Source organism: Poecile atricapillus, chromosome 3 (genome assembly GCF_030490865.1).
Source record: "Poecile atricapillus isolate bPoeAtr1 chromosome 3, bPoeAtr1.hap1, whole genome shotgun sequence".
Classification (NCBI taxonomy): Eukaryota; Metazoa; Chordata; class Aves; order Passeriformes; family Paridae; genus Poecile; species Poecile atricapillus.
Window position 1 is genome coordinate 3,600,172 of NC_081251.1, and position 19,322 is coordinate 3,619,493.

The window sequence follows — 19,322 nt, forward strand, 5'->3', positions numbered from 1 at the left end:
TTGTCTGGGAAGTGCAACTCCCTCCCCCTCCCAGGTGATCATTTTTATAATCAAAATAGAGCAAGGAATCCTTAGGGGGGGGAGAAAAGAGCCAGTTCTGACACAAAGACCTGATTAAAAAAAGAAATCCCATTAAAAGCATTTGCAAAACCAGGCTGCTCCTGCGATCCAGGGGGTGTAAAGCTGTTGGTCTCATGGATGGTGTGGATGTGGTGGAAGACAGAGGCCTCTGAAAGAAAAATTTGGGAAGGGCCTTCAGCCCCATGGAGCATCTGTCATGGGTCCGGCCAGTGGCTCGTGCGTCCTCGGATCGTGTCCCCAGGAGCAGCAGCGTGGGAAGCAGGCAAGTCGGGAACATCCCACCCCCATCCACGTTCCCCTGAGGGTGGGGAGAAGCCCAGAAGGTTTTTATCTGTCTTCATCCACTCTCCCATCCCTCCTTGTCCTGTTTCCTCTCCCCACAATCTGCGGGTTAAAGAGATGATGGAGGCATTTCCCAGCTCCTGCTGGATCCAGCACCATGGGATGGTTTGCAGGGATGCTGTTCCCTCAGTCTGCTGCAAAAGGAGGGGAGCACAGAGAAGTGCCAGGTGTGCACATCCTGGCACTGCCATCCTCCCCATTCTGGAGGAGAAGAGAGGATTTACATGTGGGGAAGGCTGACAGGAGCTGGACTCAGCTGTGATGAGTAGGAAAGTGCTCTGGCAAACCACTGCTATTCCTGACACGCAGTTGGAGGTGTTCAGGTGGGGAATTGGAGATGTGCATCCTTCCCTATAGACCTCTGCCTCAGCTGAGTGTGGTGGGAGGGAGCATCATTCCCTCCAAGACCCGATCCAAGGAATGGAATTCCTGAGCACCAGCCTGCCACCAGGTCCATTTCTCCTCTTGGTCCTCTAAAATGCTGTCCTCTCCCTGGGAAAAGTCATCCCCTGGAATGCAGGGCCTCCAGGAAGAGCCTTTCCCAGGGCAGAAGTTAGGGTGGCCACGCACAAAGGCATGGATCCCATCCATCTCCTCACCTTCTCAGAGCTGGGAGATCCCTACATCCCTACAGATTCCTGAGATGTGTCCTCCAGGTGCTGTGGGATGGAACATCAGGGATTCTGGCCAAGGGACCATGGCCTGTGCCCACTTCCATAGGGTTTGGATGCCAGGCAGGGGTGGCCTGCAGAGGGGATTTCTCCCTGCTGTGCCCCAGCTCACCCAGCACCCATCCCCAATTTGGCCCAGACCAACCCTGGGCAGAGAGAGGTTTGAGTTTAAATTTGGGTTGAAATTCCAGGTTCTGCAGGAAGTGCTGTTGGGCAGTGGAGTTTTATCACAAAACCTGAAGAAGCCCAGAGTGGCTGCAGGTCCCTCATCCAGAGGGATGTGCCTCGTTCTCCTGGACCCATCCTGCTCCTTACCCACCCCAGTGCATCCCGCTGCCCCCCAGTCCTGCAGAGACATTCCCAGCAAGCATCCCACCTTGCTGCCTGGGCTGAGCTCATCAGGGAAGCATAAAGGGAGATGGGATAAGCAGTCTGCCCTCCTGCTTTTCCCCTCTCCAAGACCCTGATCCCTGGCTCTGTTTCCTGGCCTGCAGCCTCCTGCAGCCCAGCCGAGCATCTGCTTCCAGCAGGATGCAAAGCTCAATGTAAGCAGCCATTTTTCCTCCAGACAGATGTTTTGATTAGGGAATGACCAGTCTGGCAACAGGAGGCTGTTTTATTTCTTCTGGAATGAGCAAGAAGCTTTTATTATCTTCTCTTCATTTTTTTTTTTAATTTTTTTTTTTTAAATTCCCTGTCAAAAAATTTTCTGCGTCTGCTTAAACTCAAGGTCCTGGAAATCCGTGTGCTCCCACATCCCTCCAGCCTCACACAGCCTTCTGCCACAGATTGTCCCAGCTCTTCAGAAAGGCCTGCAACAGATGGATTTTCCGCTTGGTTGGCTTACTTGGGCCAGGTTCACCTGCAAAGCATGGCCGAAGAAAAATGGTAGATTTAAGGCAGATATAAATTGTAATAGAAATGGAAAGGTGGCTTGGATTGTAGCAGGAGATCCTCAAATAAGCCAGTGGGCTTTATTCTCTTTCCTGAAATGTGTAATCCTCACTTAGGGAAAAATCACAGGACCACAAAGCTCCTGGATTTGTTGTCCATCTGCCCTGGGCTGCCAGGGAACAGATATTTCTAAGACAATTTGGCCACACTGGCTGTGCTCAAGACTGGGACCTGGAGAGAGTCCAAGCCAGGGAGGTGCATTGGAAAGGGGATGGAGGAGGATGGGGCCAAGAGAAGGAGGCAGCTACAGCTGCTTTGGGATTCTTTGGGTGTAAGAGGCTTTATGATGGATCAGCCCCAACATCAGCACCTCACCTCAGCAGGAGAGCCCAGCTGCTCCTGGGGGTTCTCTGTCCTCCTTCAAGGACCTTTGACATGGACCAGAGTGTTTGACAGAGTCCTCACTGCACAAACACAACCTGGTATCCATCAAAGATCAGGACTGGAATGGGGTCTGCACACTGCCAGTAGGATATTCCCAGTTCTCCAGCGGGGATGCAACATGGAAACCCAACTTCTGCTTCTCTCCCCAGCAAGAACCATGATGATTCTTGCTCTGGGCTCTCCAGCTCTTCACAGGGACTTCCTGCAGTGCTGGAATCATGGAATCACAGAATGGTTTGGTTTGGATTGGAAGGGACCTTAAAGCCATGGGCAGGGACACCTTCCACTAGACCAAGTTGCTCCAAGACTCATCCACCCTGGCCTTGAACACCTCCAGGGATGGGGCAGCCAGGCTTTGGCCACCATGTCACGGGGAATGGCTGTAGCTTCCACCTTCTGCCTCTGAGAAAGACCTTGCTCATGGTTTCAGTGCTCTTTATAGCACAGCACGTTGGTTCGGAGCTGTCTCCTTACCTCCTCTTAGCATTGAGGTCGCAAATTGTTTCAAAATATGAGCTAAGAAGGACTTGACCAAAACCCAGCAGAAGCAGAAAACAGTCACAGCAAAAACTGCTTCAGTAGCAAATCTTCCTTTTTATTTAAGGAGCTAATCCACCAAGATCTTCAGTAATTCTTCAATTTTGTGTCTTGCAAAGCAATCCAAGGGTGCTAGGTCAGGAAATGTTCTGAAGAGCTATTTGATAGAGGGGAAAGAGATTTGAATGCATCTGTGATGTGCTGAGAACTGGAGGAAATTTATTTTACTGAATTTTTTGCTCTTCACTGATGCAAAAATGCAAATTTGGAATCCATAAATTATTGCATCTGAAGTGAATTGATTTCAGCAATTCTTTCAGGACAGGGGAGGACTTGAAAAGATAAATTCAGCATTTAAACTCTTCATAATAGGCTAGATCTGCAGTTTCAAAGTAATTATTTTAGAGTTTTTGAATCATTTCCTTTTAAAAATGTGTTCTTATAAAAAGCGACATTCTTAAGTTTTAAAATTAATTAAAATATCTGATCTTGCTGAACCGTTAATGCACTTTGTTGCACCCACTGCAGAATCTGGGTGGAAAGGGGGCTCATTTTGTGATTTCAGTAGGCTTAGGGGTTTTTTTTTTGGAGCTGCCTTCAGAGTGAAACTCTATAGGCTTACTTGGGTATTAACCTCTTTTTCCATGGCAGTTTCATGGGGTTGAGGCAAATGGTGAGCCAAGACTTCTGCTTTTCTGCTCGATTTGGTCTTGTTTCCTTTCCTGTACCCGCCCATGCAATCCCAAGGCTGCCTGACAGTGTCCTCCACATCCCTCTTGCAGAAAGCGCTGAATTCTCTTCAAAAATGACTTTCAATCTCTTTTGCCCTGGTAGAGGAAAGCAGCCAATGTCAGTAGGTGATTTGGGGCTGCTCACTGTAAAAATGAGACGGACAAAGCTTTGAAATGACAGAACCCAAGGCAATGGTGTGAAACAAACCAGGGAGGTTTGGGTTGGATATCAGGGAAAGGTTCTTTCCCCAGAGCATGTCAGGCACTGGAAGAGCTCCCCAGGGAATGGCCACAGCTTCAGGGCTGCCAGAGCGCCAGGAGTGTTTGGACAATGCTCTCAGGGATGCCCAGGGTGGGATTGTTGGGATGTCTTGGGTAGGGCCAGGAGCTGGATCGATGATCCTTGTGGGTTCCTTCCAACTTAGGATATTCTGTGATTCTGTGATCTTTGGAAGAACTCCCTTTGACCCATTCCTGCAGAAACACCTGAACCTGTGTCCACCCCTCTGTAGCCAAAATGCCACTTCACTTGCCCCTGTGAAGGCTGCTAAAATTGCATTCTATCATCCCCCAGTGTGGGCACCCAGCCTGTTTTAGAGGTTCTGCCCATAACACCTGGTGTTCCTGTGACCTGCACATCTGTCCCACAAATTCAGGGCTGGCTGCACCACAGAGCTCGTTGTCCTGGTGTCTGTTGGCTTCCTCAGCTTGGCTCTCCCAGGAACATCTCTGCACCAAATATTTTTTACTCATGACCTAGCAGCAGCTGAGCTGGACTCATGAAACTGTAGAATATCCTGAGTTGTAAGGGGCCCACAAGGATCATCAAGTCCAGCTCCTGGACCTGCACAGGACCACCCCAAGAATTCCATAATTTTGTTTCTAAAGATGTTTTTTGATATTTTTTTAATGCATATAGGATCATAAAATCGTAAAATGGTTTGGATTGGAAGGGACCTTAAAGATCACCTCATTCCACCCCCTGCCATGGGCAGGGACAACTCCCACTATCCCAGGTTGATCCAAGCCCTATCCAACCTGGCCTTGGACACTTCCAGGGATCCAGGGTCATCCACAGCTTCTCTGGGCACCCTGTGCCAGGGCCTCCCCACCCTCACAGGGGAGAATTTCTTCTGTATATCAGACCTAAATTTCCACTCTCAGTTTAAACCCATTTCTCCTTGTCTTATCACTTCATTCCCTGATGAAGAGGGATATGGAAAAAAACTTTGTGTTGCCTAAAAACTTTTTTGTTCTGCTTGTTCTGCTTTGATTTTTGGCCACTTTAAAAAGGACTTGTTTTATTAATTTGGAGGCTTGAGGAAAAAAGTTTCTCCCCTCTTAGTCATTAAATAGAACCAATATTTTTAGATGTGAAAAACTATAAATTCACTAAAGGAAATTTCCATGATTTTCTGAGTTATTGTGTTCTCCACAGTGCTCCTTTCCAGTGGGGGGAAAAAAAAATAAAAACGGGGTGGGAGAACTACTCTAAATGGCTTTTCTCATTTGTTTTTTCTTGTGAAGATAATTTTTAAAAGCGTTAATCAGAAGTGAAACACGTTGGCGTGACGTACACTCAATTCAGCTGCCTTTATTTTTGAAAATAAAATTATTTTTTGACAATTGAATTTCAGCTGTGAAATGGGAACCTGCAGCTCTCTCTATCCAAAATTTGTCTGCAGGACTCTTTTGGGTTTTGTTCAGCATCTGCTGGCCCAAAGGATGGTGGCGTTAGCTGCCGAAGGTGTCGGAGGCAAGTGGGAGAGTGGGACTGGTGGAATTTGTAGGGATTCTGTGAATCCCCAGAGCTGCTCTAACCCCTTCTGTGAGTGGGTGGGAGCGAGTGACCTTTGTGGGAGGCTTGACCTGCAGTGGGCTGTGCTGTTCCCCTCTCTGAGCGGCTTTTACACGGCTGCGTCTCCGACACTCGCGTGGGGCCAAGGCTGAGCCTGCCCAAGGCTGCAGAGAGGTGTTTCCAGTCTCAGCAGGGTGCAGAAAGGGCTGCAATGTCCCCCCAGGGGTGCACAGGTCAGGCTGTGGTCCCCACTCCTCTCAAACACTGCCAGAGGAGCTGGGATGGCCCCAAGCCCTGGTGGGACTCGCTGAGGTTGATGTTCCTCCAGGCCTTTCCCTTTCTGCCCCACCTGTGCTGTCACTACAAGAAGATTCTTGGCCCAGTGGGAGAAGCAGGACACAGTGATGGTGTGGGTGATTATGATTAGATTTATAGCTAATACAATAAATATTGCTAATGAATAAATAACAGCTCCATCATCTATGTTATAATGTCACCAGGTCGCAGTTTCTCCTGGTGAGTCATGAGATCTCCTCCCTTTCTAAATGGCTCAAAGACGGCTAAGTGTGGCTCACACCACTTAGGCTCAGATTTGATCAACAGGCTATGACTAAATCATTACAGTGTAAGCAAGTTCAGCTAGAAATGTACAGATTTTCAGTCTTTGGCCCTGCAGAATTCATAATTGCAAAGCACCTGTGGAGCTACTTTAGGATTTATCTCTGTATCTGAACAGAAAAAATTGAAAATGGAAATTAAATTAAAATTAAATTAAAATTGAAATTAAAATTAAAATTAAAATTAAAACTCACCCACCCAAAAGTGAGTGTTCCCCATCTTTGGGCTGCATGTCCTGCAGGTGTCCCTGCCAGGGTCAAGACCCATCCAGAAGTTGCTTTCCATCTTGGAAGATCAGCTGGTCCAGTGGGTCAAATCTCCAACAGAGTTTTATACCCTTTTGCAGGCCCCCAGATAATCTCAAACATTAAATAAATAAATAAATAAATAAATAAATAAATAAATAAATAATAAACAAACAAATTAATAATAATAATAATAATAATGTATTATATTATATATGTTATATTATATTTTAATACAATATATTAATATAATATTAAATAAATATATTAAATAATTAATATATTAATAAATAGATAAAAATATTATTATTTGTTTGTTTGTTTGTTTGTTTGTTTATTTTTTATTTAGTATTCCATTAATTATGTGAGTACCTGGTGTTCTTATTTTTGGATGAATTACCCCGCTTGACACAGGGAGGAAGGGGAGAGGGAGGATGTGCGTGGGAGGATATATTTGAGGGGGTAAATATTTTTCGTTGCCATCACGCATTGAGAGCAACTGGAAACCCCAAAAGAAGCATCCATGATCCTGTGGATGTCTGTCAGTCCTCCCATAAGATCATCCTTGTGACACAGCTGGCAGTCAAAGCAAATTGCTGACTTGTGCTGTGTCTCACTTTCCCTAAATCTGCCGGAAACACGGCAGTGCATGAATTATCTCTCATTTGGGAGCAGAGTACAGCAAAGATCCCAGGATTTTCCAGTGAGACTGTAACAAGGACAACAAATCCATGTCAAACATGTAGGTGGATTTTCTGTCTTTCATAGCTGATAATGAGTGACAGCTAAAACTTATCCATCATCCCACCTTGAATTGAAATGATACCTTGCTGTTCCCTGTGTAAAAAGAAAACTCCAGCCACCCTCATGGCAAAAAACCCACGATCCAGAATCTGAAATCCTGGCACAAAGTTGTGAGTGGAAAACCAGGAAAAGTTCCTCTAATGAATCATGTGCCATTGCCCCACCAGATCTGCTCAGCAGAGCAAGCTCTGGGTGCAGCCTGGAGGCTGCCAGATGAAAATGAAATTGCTGCAGGAACTGCTCTGGTTGATTTAATAGGTGAAACTCCCCCTCTGACCACGCTGTCAATGCCTGGAGTGGAGCTGAGGCCTGGGGACAGATGGATGGGCCATCTGTAAAGTCAGGTCAAAGGAAATCTCAGAGATGAAAAAGTTTTGGATGGGGGGGAAGTGTGTTTCAGGCTATCCTGAAGTATTTCACCAGTTCCTTCTGTTTTGCACACCTAATCAGTGATGATAAAAATAAAGCAGAAGGGAGAAAGCATTTAAAAAAAAAAAAAAACAAAAAAAAAAACCTTCAAATATTGTGATGGCTCCATTAGAAACCTCATTTCACAGTCCCAGATTTTGAAATATTAGATCCATGCTAGAAAGCAAAAAAAAAAAAAAAAAAAAAAAAGTTGTTTTTACTGGAATATGTTTCCCTGTGAGTCTGGCTTGCTTGGAGCTTTTCTGAACACACTGGTTGGAGTCTGACTACCAAGACATAATGTCAGACTGACATTCGGGGGATGTCCCTGGACCTGAGGTCCCTGATCCTCCATGATCACTGCAGACATTGAGGTATTTTGGCAAGAATAGGAGTGAATTTTGTCTCTGCACAGCTTTGAGTATTCAGGGTTTGAATTTTGGGGGTTTTGGGGCATATAGCCCATACCTTCCAAAGCCTTTGGTTCAAAGCAGGGGTGGGGCAGACTTTGGCACTGGATGTTGCACTTCAGCAATGCTGGCTTCATCTGCTCCTTCATTTTTGAGGCTCCAAGCAGAGTTTGGCCATTTTGGCTATCCAGACCCATTATTATCCTTGAATTCCTGACCGGAGCTGAAATTACATTTCTAGGATGAAAGTCAAACACTCCTCAAGCCCAAGTTTGGAAACCTTAATGCAGAACAGATGATGATCCATGGAAAGGGTTTGATTCCTTTGTGTCAAGTGATCCTTGGGGTGTCCAGGAGGTCTGAGGTATCCATAGGGTATGGGGGAACCTAATCCATGATTTCTGGGAGAACCACACCTTGTGAGGACCCAGAGCACACCAAAAAGTACCTGACTGTTGCAGATGGATGAGACAATCCCTCAGCCCACACTTTACAAGCAGGATGGATGCAAGCTGCACCACGTTCCTAAAACTTCTTACAGTATTCCAAAGGGCCAAAGAGGTTCCTGTGGCTTCCTGGACAAACCAGGTGTGAGTTTGTTCTGCTGAAACGTGAGGAGCAGCGTGACTGGTTCTGTGCACGGCCACATCTGCGCACTGCCCTCGCTGCGTGGGAGGGACACGAGCTGCAGAAAGCTCTGAGCAGCCTGAGGTGTCTCATTCCTGGGCCAGGCACTGTGTGACACTCCTGAAGCCCTGGTGCAGCTGAACAGCTCAGCACAGGGCTATTGATAAATCCACCTTCATCCCTCTGCCATCACCCAGCTCTGGAGCAAGTTCAGTATCAGGTGGGGATCTCTGAGTTGGAGAGTGGACATATCCAAAGCATTTCAGCCTTTTCTTTGTTTGTTTTTTTGGTGACTTACAGCATCTGTCTGAACCTCATTTGCCAAGTGTGAAACACCAGGGTCATATGGGAACACAAACCATGGGGCTCACAAGGTCCAAGGTAGCGGGAGGACTGTAGACAGGATGGTTTTCAACTCCTCTCTTCCCTGTCCCATTGTCCTGCATTCTGATCTTCCCCACCTGGTTCTTCATGAATGCAAAGACTGTTTTGTGCCTGCACCTTTCCCCAAGAGCAATCTCATTAAAAACAATTTCTGCTCTTCCTTCCAGGATGGGGTTGTTTGGCAGCAAAAATCAGCTGATGCCCAATGAGAAACACACTTCTGGAGGCAACCCAAAAACCAAGGGCAAACCTCCTCCTGCCCCACCCAAGGTAAGCCTGCAGTTTTGTGTCCTTTGGGGATCCCCTCACAGCTCAGCTGGTGTCTGCAGTGATGCAGGCAATTTTTAGAATCACAGAATCACAGAATTATTTGGGTTGATGGCTGAAAGCCCATCCAGTTCCACCCCCTGCCATGGGCAGGGACATCTTCCACTATTCCAGGCTGCTCCAAGCCTTGTCCAAACTGGCCTTGGACACTTCCAGGGATCCAGGGTCATCCACAGCTTCTCTGGAAAACCTGGTCCTCCCAGCTGATCCCTTTTGGACAGGGATGGGAAGGGCTCTGAGAAACCTCTGTATATATAAAACCCCTAAAATACTGTGTATTGGTACTTTGAAATATCTTCTCATCAGCACTTTGAAGCCCAGGCTGATGTTGCTGACTTGCAAGATGGGTCAGATTCAGGCTAAGATTCAAAGCTGCAAACCACAATGGAAACTTCCCCACTGTGAGTCCTCCACGGGCGCAGTGAAGGGGGTCTGCAGCCAATCTGTGTCAGGGTGAGCTGAGACTCAGAAATCCTGGGCATCTGCTGCTCCCTTTGCATTGCCCCAGCCTCTGCTGGCGTGGACACAGACCAGGAAGGAGCTGGGGAAGGGTTTGGGAGACCTCAAATGACAAACTTCTTGTTTAAACTTTGTAAGTCACTTCACCTCTGCTGCTGTCCAAAGGACATGAAATTGTTTTGTCTTTCCTTGCCCCAGCACTGCAGCCAGCAGCCAGCACAAGAGAAACTCGAGGTGCAACTCTCATGTGAAAACCACCTCGAGCCCTGGGAGAGGGGAGGAATTGCTAATCATTGCTTTGTATGACAGCTGGAGATGTTTTTCACACCTTTACTTGCTTTTCTGAGTTCTCCCATGGCTATTCAGTCCAGTTTTCATGACAGCAGATGTCAGATTGACAAAAAGATGTTATTTTCCTAAATTTCGTTCTCTCCAGCCCGCTGGAGAGGAGCCACTATCAGTATAAATACTGTATCACTGACCACCATTTGCATTTGTTACTTTTTGCCACAGGCACTCAGCTCCAACATGTCAGGGGTAATCCAAATTTCTTCCACTTCAATGAGAAATGGCAGGGGATGAGCAGCTCTCCCACCCCACACTGCTGCTAAGTTGGGGTCAAAGGGTGGTGCAGGCAGAAAACATGAGGTGTTTTTAGTTCTGTGTCCGTATTTCACCACTTTTGCACGTGTATAAAAGTACCTGCTGTGGTTGAACACCCACCACAGGCTCTGTAAGGTGGGTGAAGGCCAGTTTCAAACTGCTATGCCCCAAAACACAGTGATTCCACCCCAGCTCATTTGGAGTGATCTATGGACAATTTGCCAGCTCCAGCAGCAGGGCCAAACCAAACCAGGGACGAAGCAAACATTTTAAAACTGTGCCCAGATGAGTTGCAGTAACTTGTTGATATTTGTCTGTTAAAGCAGGTGCTGTTGGGGTCTCTGTGCAGGGCCCAGAGCTGGATCAATGATCTTTCTGGGCCCCTTCCATCTCAGGAATCACAGAATCATTGAATCACAGACTATCCTGAGTGGATATCCACAAGGACCATTGAATATTCTATGATTTCTGCAGTTCTCTGATGAATTTGCTGTCGCAGTTACTGCCTCCATTTTTTGAATGTAATCTTGAGCAAAGGATATCATATACCCATGATCCTCAGGATAATTATGGCAGACAATATCTCTGTTTTTCTGCTTCAAACAATCCTGCAATTGCTGTTTCTCATTTGGACCATTCCATCCCTCAGTGACCCAAAATCTGGCATCAGTGGACAGGGGTTGGACAGAGCAGGCTCCAAATGAGTGGGCAGCAGATTTCTGCTTTAGCTCAGAGGGAAGCCAAGGGTTATTCCAGCTTTCTGTGGAGACAGCTATGAACACCTCATGGCAAAATGTGCTAAAGCCATCACAACGTGTGGAGCCAGGCACAGGGGCTGCTGACTTACTCCGGACCAGACTCCCACTCGTCTGTGAAGCTGAAATCAGTTCTTCCTGAAACACAGCAAAGTAATAAATATCTCCTTTTTTCCTTTCTATTTCTATCACAGGGGAGACAAGCTATCAACAACCCTCATCTAAACCAAGCCTCTGCACAAGGTAAGGTTCTGCTTTCTTTGCCCCCCCGTGGGGTTTTGCAGGGTGGTGGTCCCCAAATGTCAGGGTTTGAGGACAAGCCATCACGTCACTGGCCTGTGGTTTCTGCATTTGCAGCCGTGCCAGACGGGGAGTTTATCAGATTGGTTCAGAAAACTCAGTTTACATCACCAAGCCTTTGCAGCTGCCAATTTCCCCCTGCTCATCAAGGAAACCGAGAGGGAAAAGCAGTCCCTCTCCTTTGGAACCAGGTGATCTCTAAGGTCGCTTCCAATCCTGTAATTCCACGGCTGGAGGAGCAAAGGGAGATCTGAGACTGGAGCTGTGTGAGATTTCTCTGCCCTGTCTGCAGACTGACAAGTCAGGGATGCTTTATCCAGCCAGCTGAAAGTTTCAGAGGAAATAGCAGGCATCAGAGAGCCCAGAGAGGCTACAAAGAGAAGGAGAAGAAAGGAAAGAGCATAAAATAAGGATACACAGAGCCCCTGCCTGGAGACGGGCTGCTGGCTTCATCCACCTCTGCAATTATCTGCAGGTCACAGATGGTGTTTGGAGATTATTGTCTTTTAGCAGGGAGCCCCCAGCTCCCTCTGCCCAGCCTCCAACAGCAGCTCATGTGTATTTCTGTCAAAGAAGTTCTGCAGATTAAGGACAGAGAGAGAGATAAGTAGAAGAGGGGGGAAAAAAAATAGAGGAAGCTTGGAAGAGGGCAGTTAGCAACTCATGGAAGTTCTTCATGTGGATGAAAGGGTAGGATTAGGGGAGATGGTGTGAGGGAAGAGGAAAGGGGGTGGTGAATAAATGGGAGTGACAGTGTTAGGTCCTCTTAGGTCTTATGGATGGTGATGGAGGGTCCCTACCATGGGCCAAGTGCAGGAACTCCTGCAGCATCAAAATATTCTTCAAATTTGGCTTTTGTTATGGAGATCAAATTTGTGGGAGGTGAAGATCCTCAACCGTGTGAGCTGGGGTGTGTTTTCATGGAAATGCCATTTTTCCAGAAATTCTTTTGCTGAATTGTTTTCATGGCACATTTCTAAGTGGCCGTGCTCTCCCACCTCCCCAACTGAGCAGGAATTGACAGTCCTTCACAGGATTTTTATCACAGGGTTTTTATCACAGGATTTTTATCACAGGGTTTTTATCACATGTTTTTTTCCCCTGCTCTGGGTCAGAGTCACAGCAGAAATTGTGATCAGGGAGGCAGATTTTACTTCTCCTTCATGCCTGAAGGCAGAAGTGGAAAGGTGCTAAAAAAATGGATTAAGTACAATATTAGCCATTTTCAGCTCTCAAAATGAATTTTGTTCATTAGATTCAGTTCCAGTTCTGGAGGAATATTCACACTGACAATGTGGAAAGCTTCCTATTTTTCTCTGCCAGTGTCTGAGTTTTCTGAAATGATGGTACATCTGACTGTGCCCTGTGTGGCAAAACGGGCTGATAAGAATCATGCAAGATATTTGAGATACCAGAGATCTTCTCCTAAGTGACAGCAATTCAAATGAATCAAAAGAGAAAGCACAAAATCCAGGCAACCACATCATATAAAAAAATAAATTCAGAGAGATGAATTAAATCCAGTGGGAGCACTTTAAATTCAATCAGGAAAAATTATTGGCTATGGAAGTGTGGCATGTAATGTAAAATCAACCCTTCCTTTTCCTTTTTTTCTTTTTTAATTTTTGTTTTTTGGTTGTTTTTTTTTTATCTCCGTGCATTTTGAATGATTTTTCTTTGTTTTTTTTTCCTGATCTTCAGTTGTTGAAATTGTCTCACACTTTCCAGCTTTCACACCCCTGTCTCAGAAATAATTTATTTTTTTTTTTTAACAAAAAACCCAATTCCTCCTGACATTATTTATCCTCATGGAAGTAACACAAAGGCAGCCAAGGGGTGCAACTCTGGATTCAATGTGGTGCATGTGGTATCACCAATCCTTTTTTCATCTGGGGAGGTTCTTCCATGGTGTGAGTCTCCCATTCATTTTAACACCGTTCCCTGAGCAATCACAAAGTTTTTAGGGATGATTTTAAGTCTCTTTGGTGTCAAAATTTTAATTCTGAACCCCCAAAGCCCCCGACTCTGGGAAGTCCTGGCCCATGGTGAGCCCCAAACCCAAGAATCCCGTGGTAGAGCTGCTGTTTGCTTGCTTTGGATGGATAAGACATAGAAAATAGTCAGAATAACCCCTGCTCTTGCCCTGCCAGCTGCTCACAGCTGGATTTAAATCCCACTGATGGAAAGAGCTGGTGGTTTTGGGTGCTTGTCCTCAGGGATTTTAATAACCTGAAGCAGCACAAGGAGTCAAACTCACTGCGAGGCCACTTCTTCTCATGAGGAACCACAACTTCTTCCACCTCTTCACTTGCTTCTTTCTGACCAAAATATGATCAGGACTGAGTTTCAGATCCAGATGCTCTGGAACTTGAGGTCTTTTGCAGCATCTCAAAGTTCATGCTGAAATTCTTTGTCGTTTTTGTTGTTGTTACATGAATGTGGTTTTGCACTTGAAAGGGATGCTGTCAGAAATGTGAATTTGAGATGAAGTGGGAAAAGGAAGGGTTGTTTCTACTGAAAAGAATAATTTTTTAGTGAGAAATTAAACCCTCTCATCAAAAATGTTTGCCTTCATCTGGAGCACATCTGAGGAAAAGAGGCTGAGGGAGCTGGGAAAGGGGCTCAGCCTGGAGAAAAGGAGGCTCAGGGGACCCTTCTGGCTCTGCACAACTCCCTGAAAACAGATTGTAGCCAGGTAGGGGTTGGGCTCTTCTCCCTGGTAAAAAGTGAAAGGACAAGAGGAGATTTAACCCACCAGGGGAGGGTTAAATTGGATATTAGGGAAAAAATATCACAAAAAGTATTATCAGTCTCCAGATCAGGCTGCCCAGGCAATGGAATCACCATCCCTGGAGGGATTTAAAAGCCACAGGAATGTGGCACTTGGGGACATGGTTTAGGGATTGCCTTGGCAGTGCTGGGTTGGGCTTGATGACCTTAGAGGTCTTTCCCAAGTTTAGGATTCAGTGATTCCAGCCCATGGCAGGCTGAGACAGAGAGCTGCCCCCATTTCCAGCAGCAGTAACCCACAGCTCAGTGCAGCCAGCTGCCCAGCGTGTCCTGCAGGCTGTCACTGACACCAGCACCATCCTAAAAGGGCTCCAAACCAGCAGCTGATCCTCTGGGACACCCTGGCACAGTCTGAGCCCAGCTTTGTGGCCATGAGGTGGTTGCAAAGTCCTTCCATTCAGGACAAGCCAGCAGTGGGAGGATTGGTTGAATCACCCCCATGGAGCCACCAAGCTGGCGCTCAGCCTCCTCAAACCCTGCTGGTATCAGACTTTCCTGACAGCAGCTCCCAGCCAGGATGTGTTTGGCTCCCAATCAAAGCCTGGGGCTGGCAGCTTTATCTGCAGAGCCTCTCCTGGCTCGAGTGGATCAAACTGGCCAAGGCAGTGCTATCCATGTGTTTCTCCTGGCGTGATGGGCTCAGGGACAGGAAGAGCCCCTTTCATCATGAGATGGCAACTCCTGCTGGCTTGGGCAGAGAGAGCTTTTCTTCTGGCTCCTTTCAGTGTGCAGTGTTCTCAGCGCCTGTTCTGGGATAAGAGGTGATAAAGCATTTTTTCAGCATACAAACCCTTTTTGTCCTCGCTGTATTCCCTCTTTTTAACTTCATTTATTTTCACTTACGTCAGTCACTTCGAGATCAAAACTCCGTTTTCATTTTCTGGAGTACACAGCCACTCTGGGCTGGAAGATATTTACACTTTTGCTCCTATTTTTCCAAGCAGGAGCGTGATCACTGCATTATTTCCCTTGCAGAGGAGCGGGAGGGTGTGTGTGTGGATCACAGGCTGGCTGTGGACACCTCACAGGAGGCACACGCCCCAAAGCCTTTCATGTCTGAGCAGATGTGCGATAACAACTTTCTCAAGGAGGCAGACAGAGTTTGGGTGCATTGCTAATTCGAGCTGCCTCAAGGGGAAGCCCCCAACCGTGCCAGCTATTTTCAGACTTCAAAGCATTCTCCCTCGTGACTGATCATCCTTTTCCCATCCTGGGAGAGAGGCTCTGCTGGAACCTCTCATGGATCTCCGATTTCCTTCTCAAAAGCCTGCAGGGAGCTGCTCAGGGCTCTGCTTTCCAGAGCTGCCTTTCCTCCCACGCTGACCCTTTCTCCTCCCTAACAAATTGCCATCGGAGCAGCAGCCAGCCCTGCACAGACACGAACCCCAAGTTGCCCCAGAGACACGGTTATCTTGCTGTGACAAAGGGCCAGTCTGGCTCCCTTGCTGGTGGCATTATTTGAAAAGGTCACCCAAAGACAGTGGCTTGACAGGCTGTTTTGAAAAATGCTAATAATAGGCTGTCCATCGGTCTCCATGCATTAATTAGGCTGAGCCTTTCTGCAGTAGTTCCCATTCTTTCTTTTTCTTTTTCTTTTTCTTTTTCTTTTTCTTTTTCTTTTTCTTTTTCTTTTTCTTTTTCTTTTTCTTTTTCTTTTTCTTTTTCTTTTTCTTTTTCTTTTTCTTTTTCTTTTTCTTTTCTTTTTCTTTTTCTTTTTCTTTTTCTTTTTCTTTTTCTTTTTCTTTTTCTTTTTCTTTTCCTTTTCCTTTTCTTTTTCTTTTTCTTTTTCTTTTTCTTTTTCTTTTTCTTTTTCTTTTTCTTTTTCTTTTTCTTTTTCTTTTTCTTTTTCTTTTTCTTTTTCTTTTTCTTTTTCTTTTTCTTTTTCTTTTTCTTTTTCTTTTTCTTTTTCTTTTTCTTTTCTTTTTCTTTTTTTTTTCTTTTTCTTTTTCTTTTCTTTTTCTTTTTCTTTTTCTTTTTCTTTTTCTTTTTCTTTTTCTTTTTCTTTTTCTTTTTCTTTTTCTTTTTCTTTTTCTTTTTCTTTTTCTTTTTCTTTTTCTTTTTCTTTTTCCCTTTTCCTTTTCCTTTTCCTTTTCCTTTTCCTTTTCCTTTTCCTTTTCCTTTTCCTTTTCCTTTTCCTTTTCCTTTTCCTTTTCCTTTTCCTTTTCCTTTTCCTTTTCCTTTTCCTTTCCCTTTCCCTTTCCCTTTCCCTTTCCCTTTCCCTTTCCCTTTCCCTTTCCCTTTTTTTTTCTCCTTTTCCTTTTTCCTTTAAATTTTAATTTTTATCCCATTTTTATTTTTCTCTTTCTCTTTCTTCTCAATGTTTTTCTCCTTCTCCTTCTCCTTCTCCTTCTCCTTCTCCTTCTCCTTCTCCTTCTCCTTCTCCTTCTCCTTCTCCCTCTCCTTCTCCTTCTCCTTCTCCTTCTCCTTCTCCTTCTCCTTCTCCTTCTCCTTCTCCTTCTCCTTCTCCTTCTCCTTCTCCTTCTCCTTCTCCTTCTCCTTCTCCTTCTCCTTCTCCTTCTCCTTCTCCTTCTCCTTCTCCTTCTCCTTCTCCTTCTCCTTCTCCTTCTCCCTCTCCCTCTCCCTCTCCCTCTCCCTCTCCCTCTCCCTCTCCCTCTCCCTCTCCCTCTCCCTCTCCCTCTCCCTCTCCCTCTCCCTCTCCTTCTCCTTCTCCTTCTCCTTCTCCTTCTCCTTCTCCTTCTCCTTCTCCTCCTTCTCCTTTTTTCCCTCCTTCTCCTTCTCCTTTCCTTTCCTTTTTCACCACAGTGTTTTGGTTTGATTTTCGTGATCCTGTGCATGTGCTGATTCTTTGTATCAATTTTGATTCTCCCCAAAATAGCTGTTCTTTTCTGCTTCAGCGGCTCGGAGCGTGCAAATCACAGGGGAAGGGTTGCACAGCTTCCCCGAGAGCAGCCCCGGCACCTCTGGGCTTTGCAAACTGAGAGCTTCAGCTGCAGCTCCGGGCTGTGTCAGAGCATCGTGGCACATGGACAAGGCTCACAGCAAGGACAGAGAGGGAATTTTCATATGGGCAGATAGCGACAGGACGAGGGGCAGTGGTTTTACACTGGCACAGAGCAGGTTTGGGTGAGAGGTGAGGAAGGAATTGTTCCCTGGCACAGGTAACCCAGAGAAGCTGTGGCTGATCCATCCCTGGAAGTGTTCAGGACCAGGCTGGACAGGGCTTGGAGCAGCCTGGGATAATGGGAACTCTCCCTGCCCAGGGCAGGGGGTGGAACAAGATGATCTTTAAGGTCCCTTCCAACCCAAACTATTCCATGATCTGCAAGGAAAAGTGCTCAAGAGGGAGGGATAACAAGATCCTCGATGAGCCCAGAGCACAGGCCACAGACCATGAGCCCAGGGAGAGCTAAATCCCAGAAACAGCCTCAAATAACAGAGACTGCAATGACTTTAAGCTTTTTCAATCAAAAAATCCACATCATTTAGAGTCAAATTCCACAGCCACCCTGGGAAGTGTTGCAGTTTTCATTTACCACTGTGTAAAACTCAGACTGAACTCTGACAGGTTATTTATGACCCTTCTAATTCCATGAAAGTCCCTTTTTCTTGTTGCCATTCTGGGTTTTGCGGACAGGGAGGGGGGCTGTTTCTGCAGTGTTTTAAAAATATGTACACAGGAATTGCTTTGTTGAATCAGTGTTAATCCCTGAGCAGAGGTTATGGTGAGCAGGAAAGCTGGGTTGGTGGAAAGGCTGGGTTGGGGGGTGGGAGGGTGACAGAACCCCCTGTTTAGGGGCTGAAATGCCCCACCAGACATCCAGGTGTGCATCAAGCCACTCGAGCAGCAGTCTGGATTCAAAGGTGTTAATTCTTCTTTCAGATCACTTGTTCGTGGTTGCACTGTACGATTTTCCTGCCTCAAGTGACCGTGACCTGGAGCTGGTCAAGGGGGAGAAACTCCAGGTCCTCTCCAAGTGAGTGACCTGCTGCCAGGAGGAAGCTCAAAGATGAGCACGAGGAGGCTGGGAAAGGGGGGGACCTTGGGGTCAGACACCACTTTGCAGCTGACCAGAGCTGAGCCTGTGCCTTGGCTTTGCTCCAGAGTGTGGCTGCGGGCTCTTCTCTGCACAGCGACACTTCTGTGGGTCACAGATGCTCTGGGGCTGGGTATTGTCCCTGCCTGGGTGCTACCAGGACCCTCTTTGCCATCAGTGGGTGCAGAAGCAGCACAAATAACAACAACAGAAAAAAACAGCTCCTGCCCTGTGTTTGTGCTGATTCTGCTTCTGCAAAGGATGTGGGTTGGGTGTAGTCAGAGGAAAGGACAGGACCGAGCCAGACACTTGTGAGGTTTCATTTCAGCTTCTCAAACTCACCACAGAAGAGGCCCAGTCCATAACAGGGCAGAGGTGGGCTTGGGGCCCCCAGACCCTGCAGGGCTGCTCCACCCCTGGCTGCTCTGTGAAGTGACCCCTGGCTGCTCTGAAGTGGCCTCCAGAGGTGACGTTTCTCACCCAAACACTCTGGATTGGGACCTGTGGGACAAGGAGGTGGAGAAGTGCTCACATGGGGATGGCTTTGGGGCACGGCTGGTGGCTCAGGCAGCAGTGGGACAGCAAGGTGAGGTATCTGGAGCACAAAGGAAGGAGCAGAAAGGACCCCATTGCCCTGTTCAAGAGACAAAATAAACCCCATGACACAGATGCCCCTCCTCTCACTCGAGGAGTTTACGTCTGTGGTTGCTCCTCGTTCATGGAAAGAGATTTTTACCTCCACAAGTCCCTGAAACACCAACAGCCTCCAACCTGGTTTTGGTCCTAGGGAATCCAGAGGGAGCTGCAGAGCGGATTATGGAGTCTTAGTCCATCTGCAGTGCTCCAACCCCACGATCCCCGTCCTCACAGCCTCAGCTTGTCCCAACACCTCCCCTGGGCACTCACACCTTTTCCTCTGCTCCCTTTGCAGCGAGGGGGACTGGTGGCTGGCACAGTCCCTCAGCACTGGGAGGAAAGGATACATCCCCAGCAACTTCGTGGCACAAGTGGACAGTTTGGAAGAGGAAAAGTAAGTGGGAAAGCTTTTGAGAGATCAACACAGATGCAGTGCCCTGGATCTCAGCAAGCTCCAGGCGGA

The 19,322-nt window shown here is 46.7% G+C and overlaps 1 protein-coding gene across 1 annotated transcript in view; it reads left to right on the forward strand.

Moving 5' to 3' along the window:
• The window catches only part of BLK (BLK proto-oncogene, Src family tyrosine kinase), a 46,378-nt gene that overhangs the window by 9,123 nt on the left and 17,933 nt on the right, over positions 1 to 19,322 (forward strand). Inside the window, exons 3-6 of the mRNA XM_058835073.1 lie at positions 9,162 to 9,264; positions 11,333 to 11,381; positions 18,070 to 18,163; positions 19,155 to 19,253. Coding sequence (XP_058691056.1) covers positions 9,163 to 9,264; positions 11,333 to 11,381; positions 18,070 to 18,163; positions 19,155 to 19,253 — 344 coding nt within the window. The 5' untranslated portion in view covers position 9,162. The remainder of the gene's footprint in view (positions 1 to 9,161; positions 9,265 to 11,332; positions 11,382 to 18,069; positions 18,164 to 19,154; positions 19,254 to 19,322) is intronic.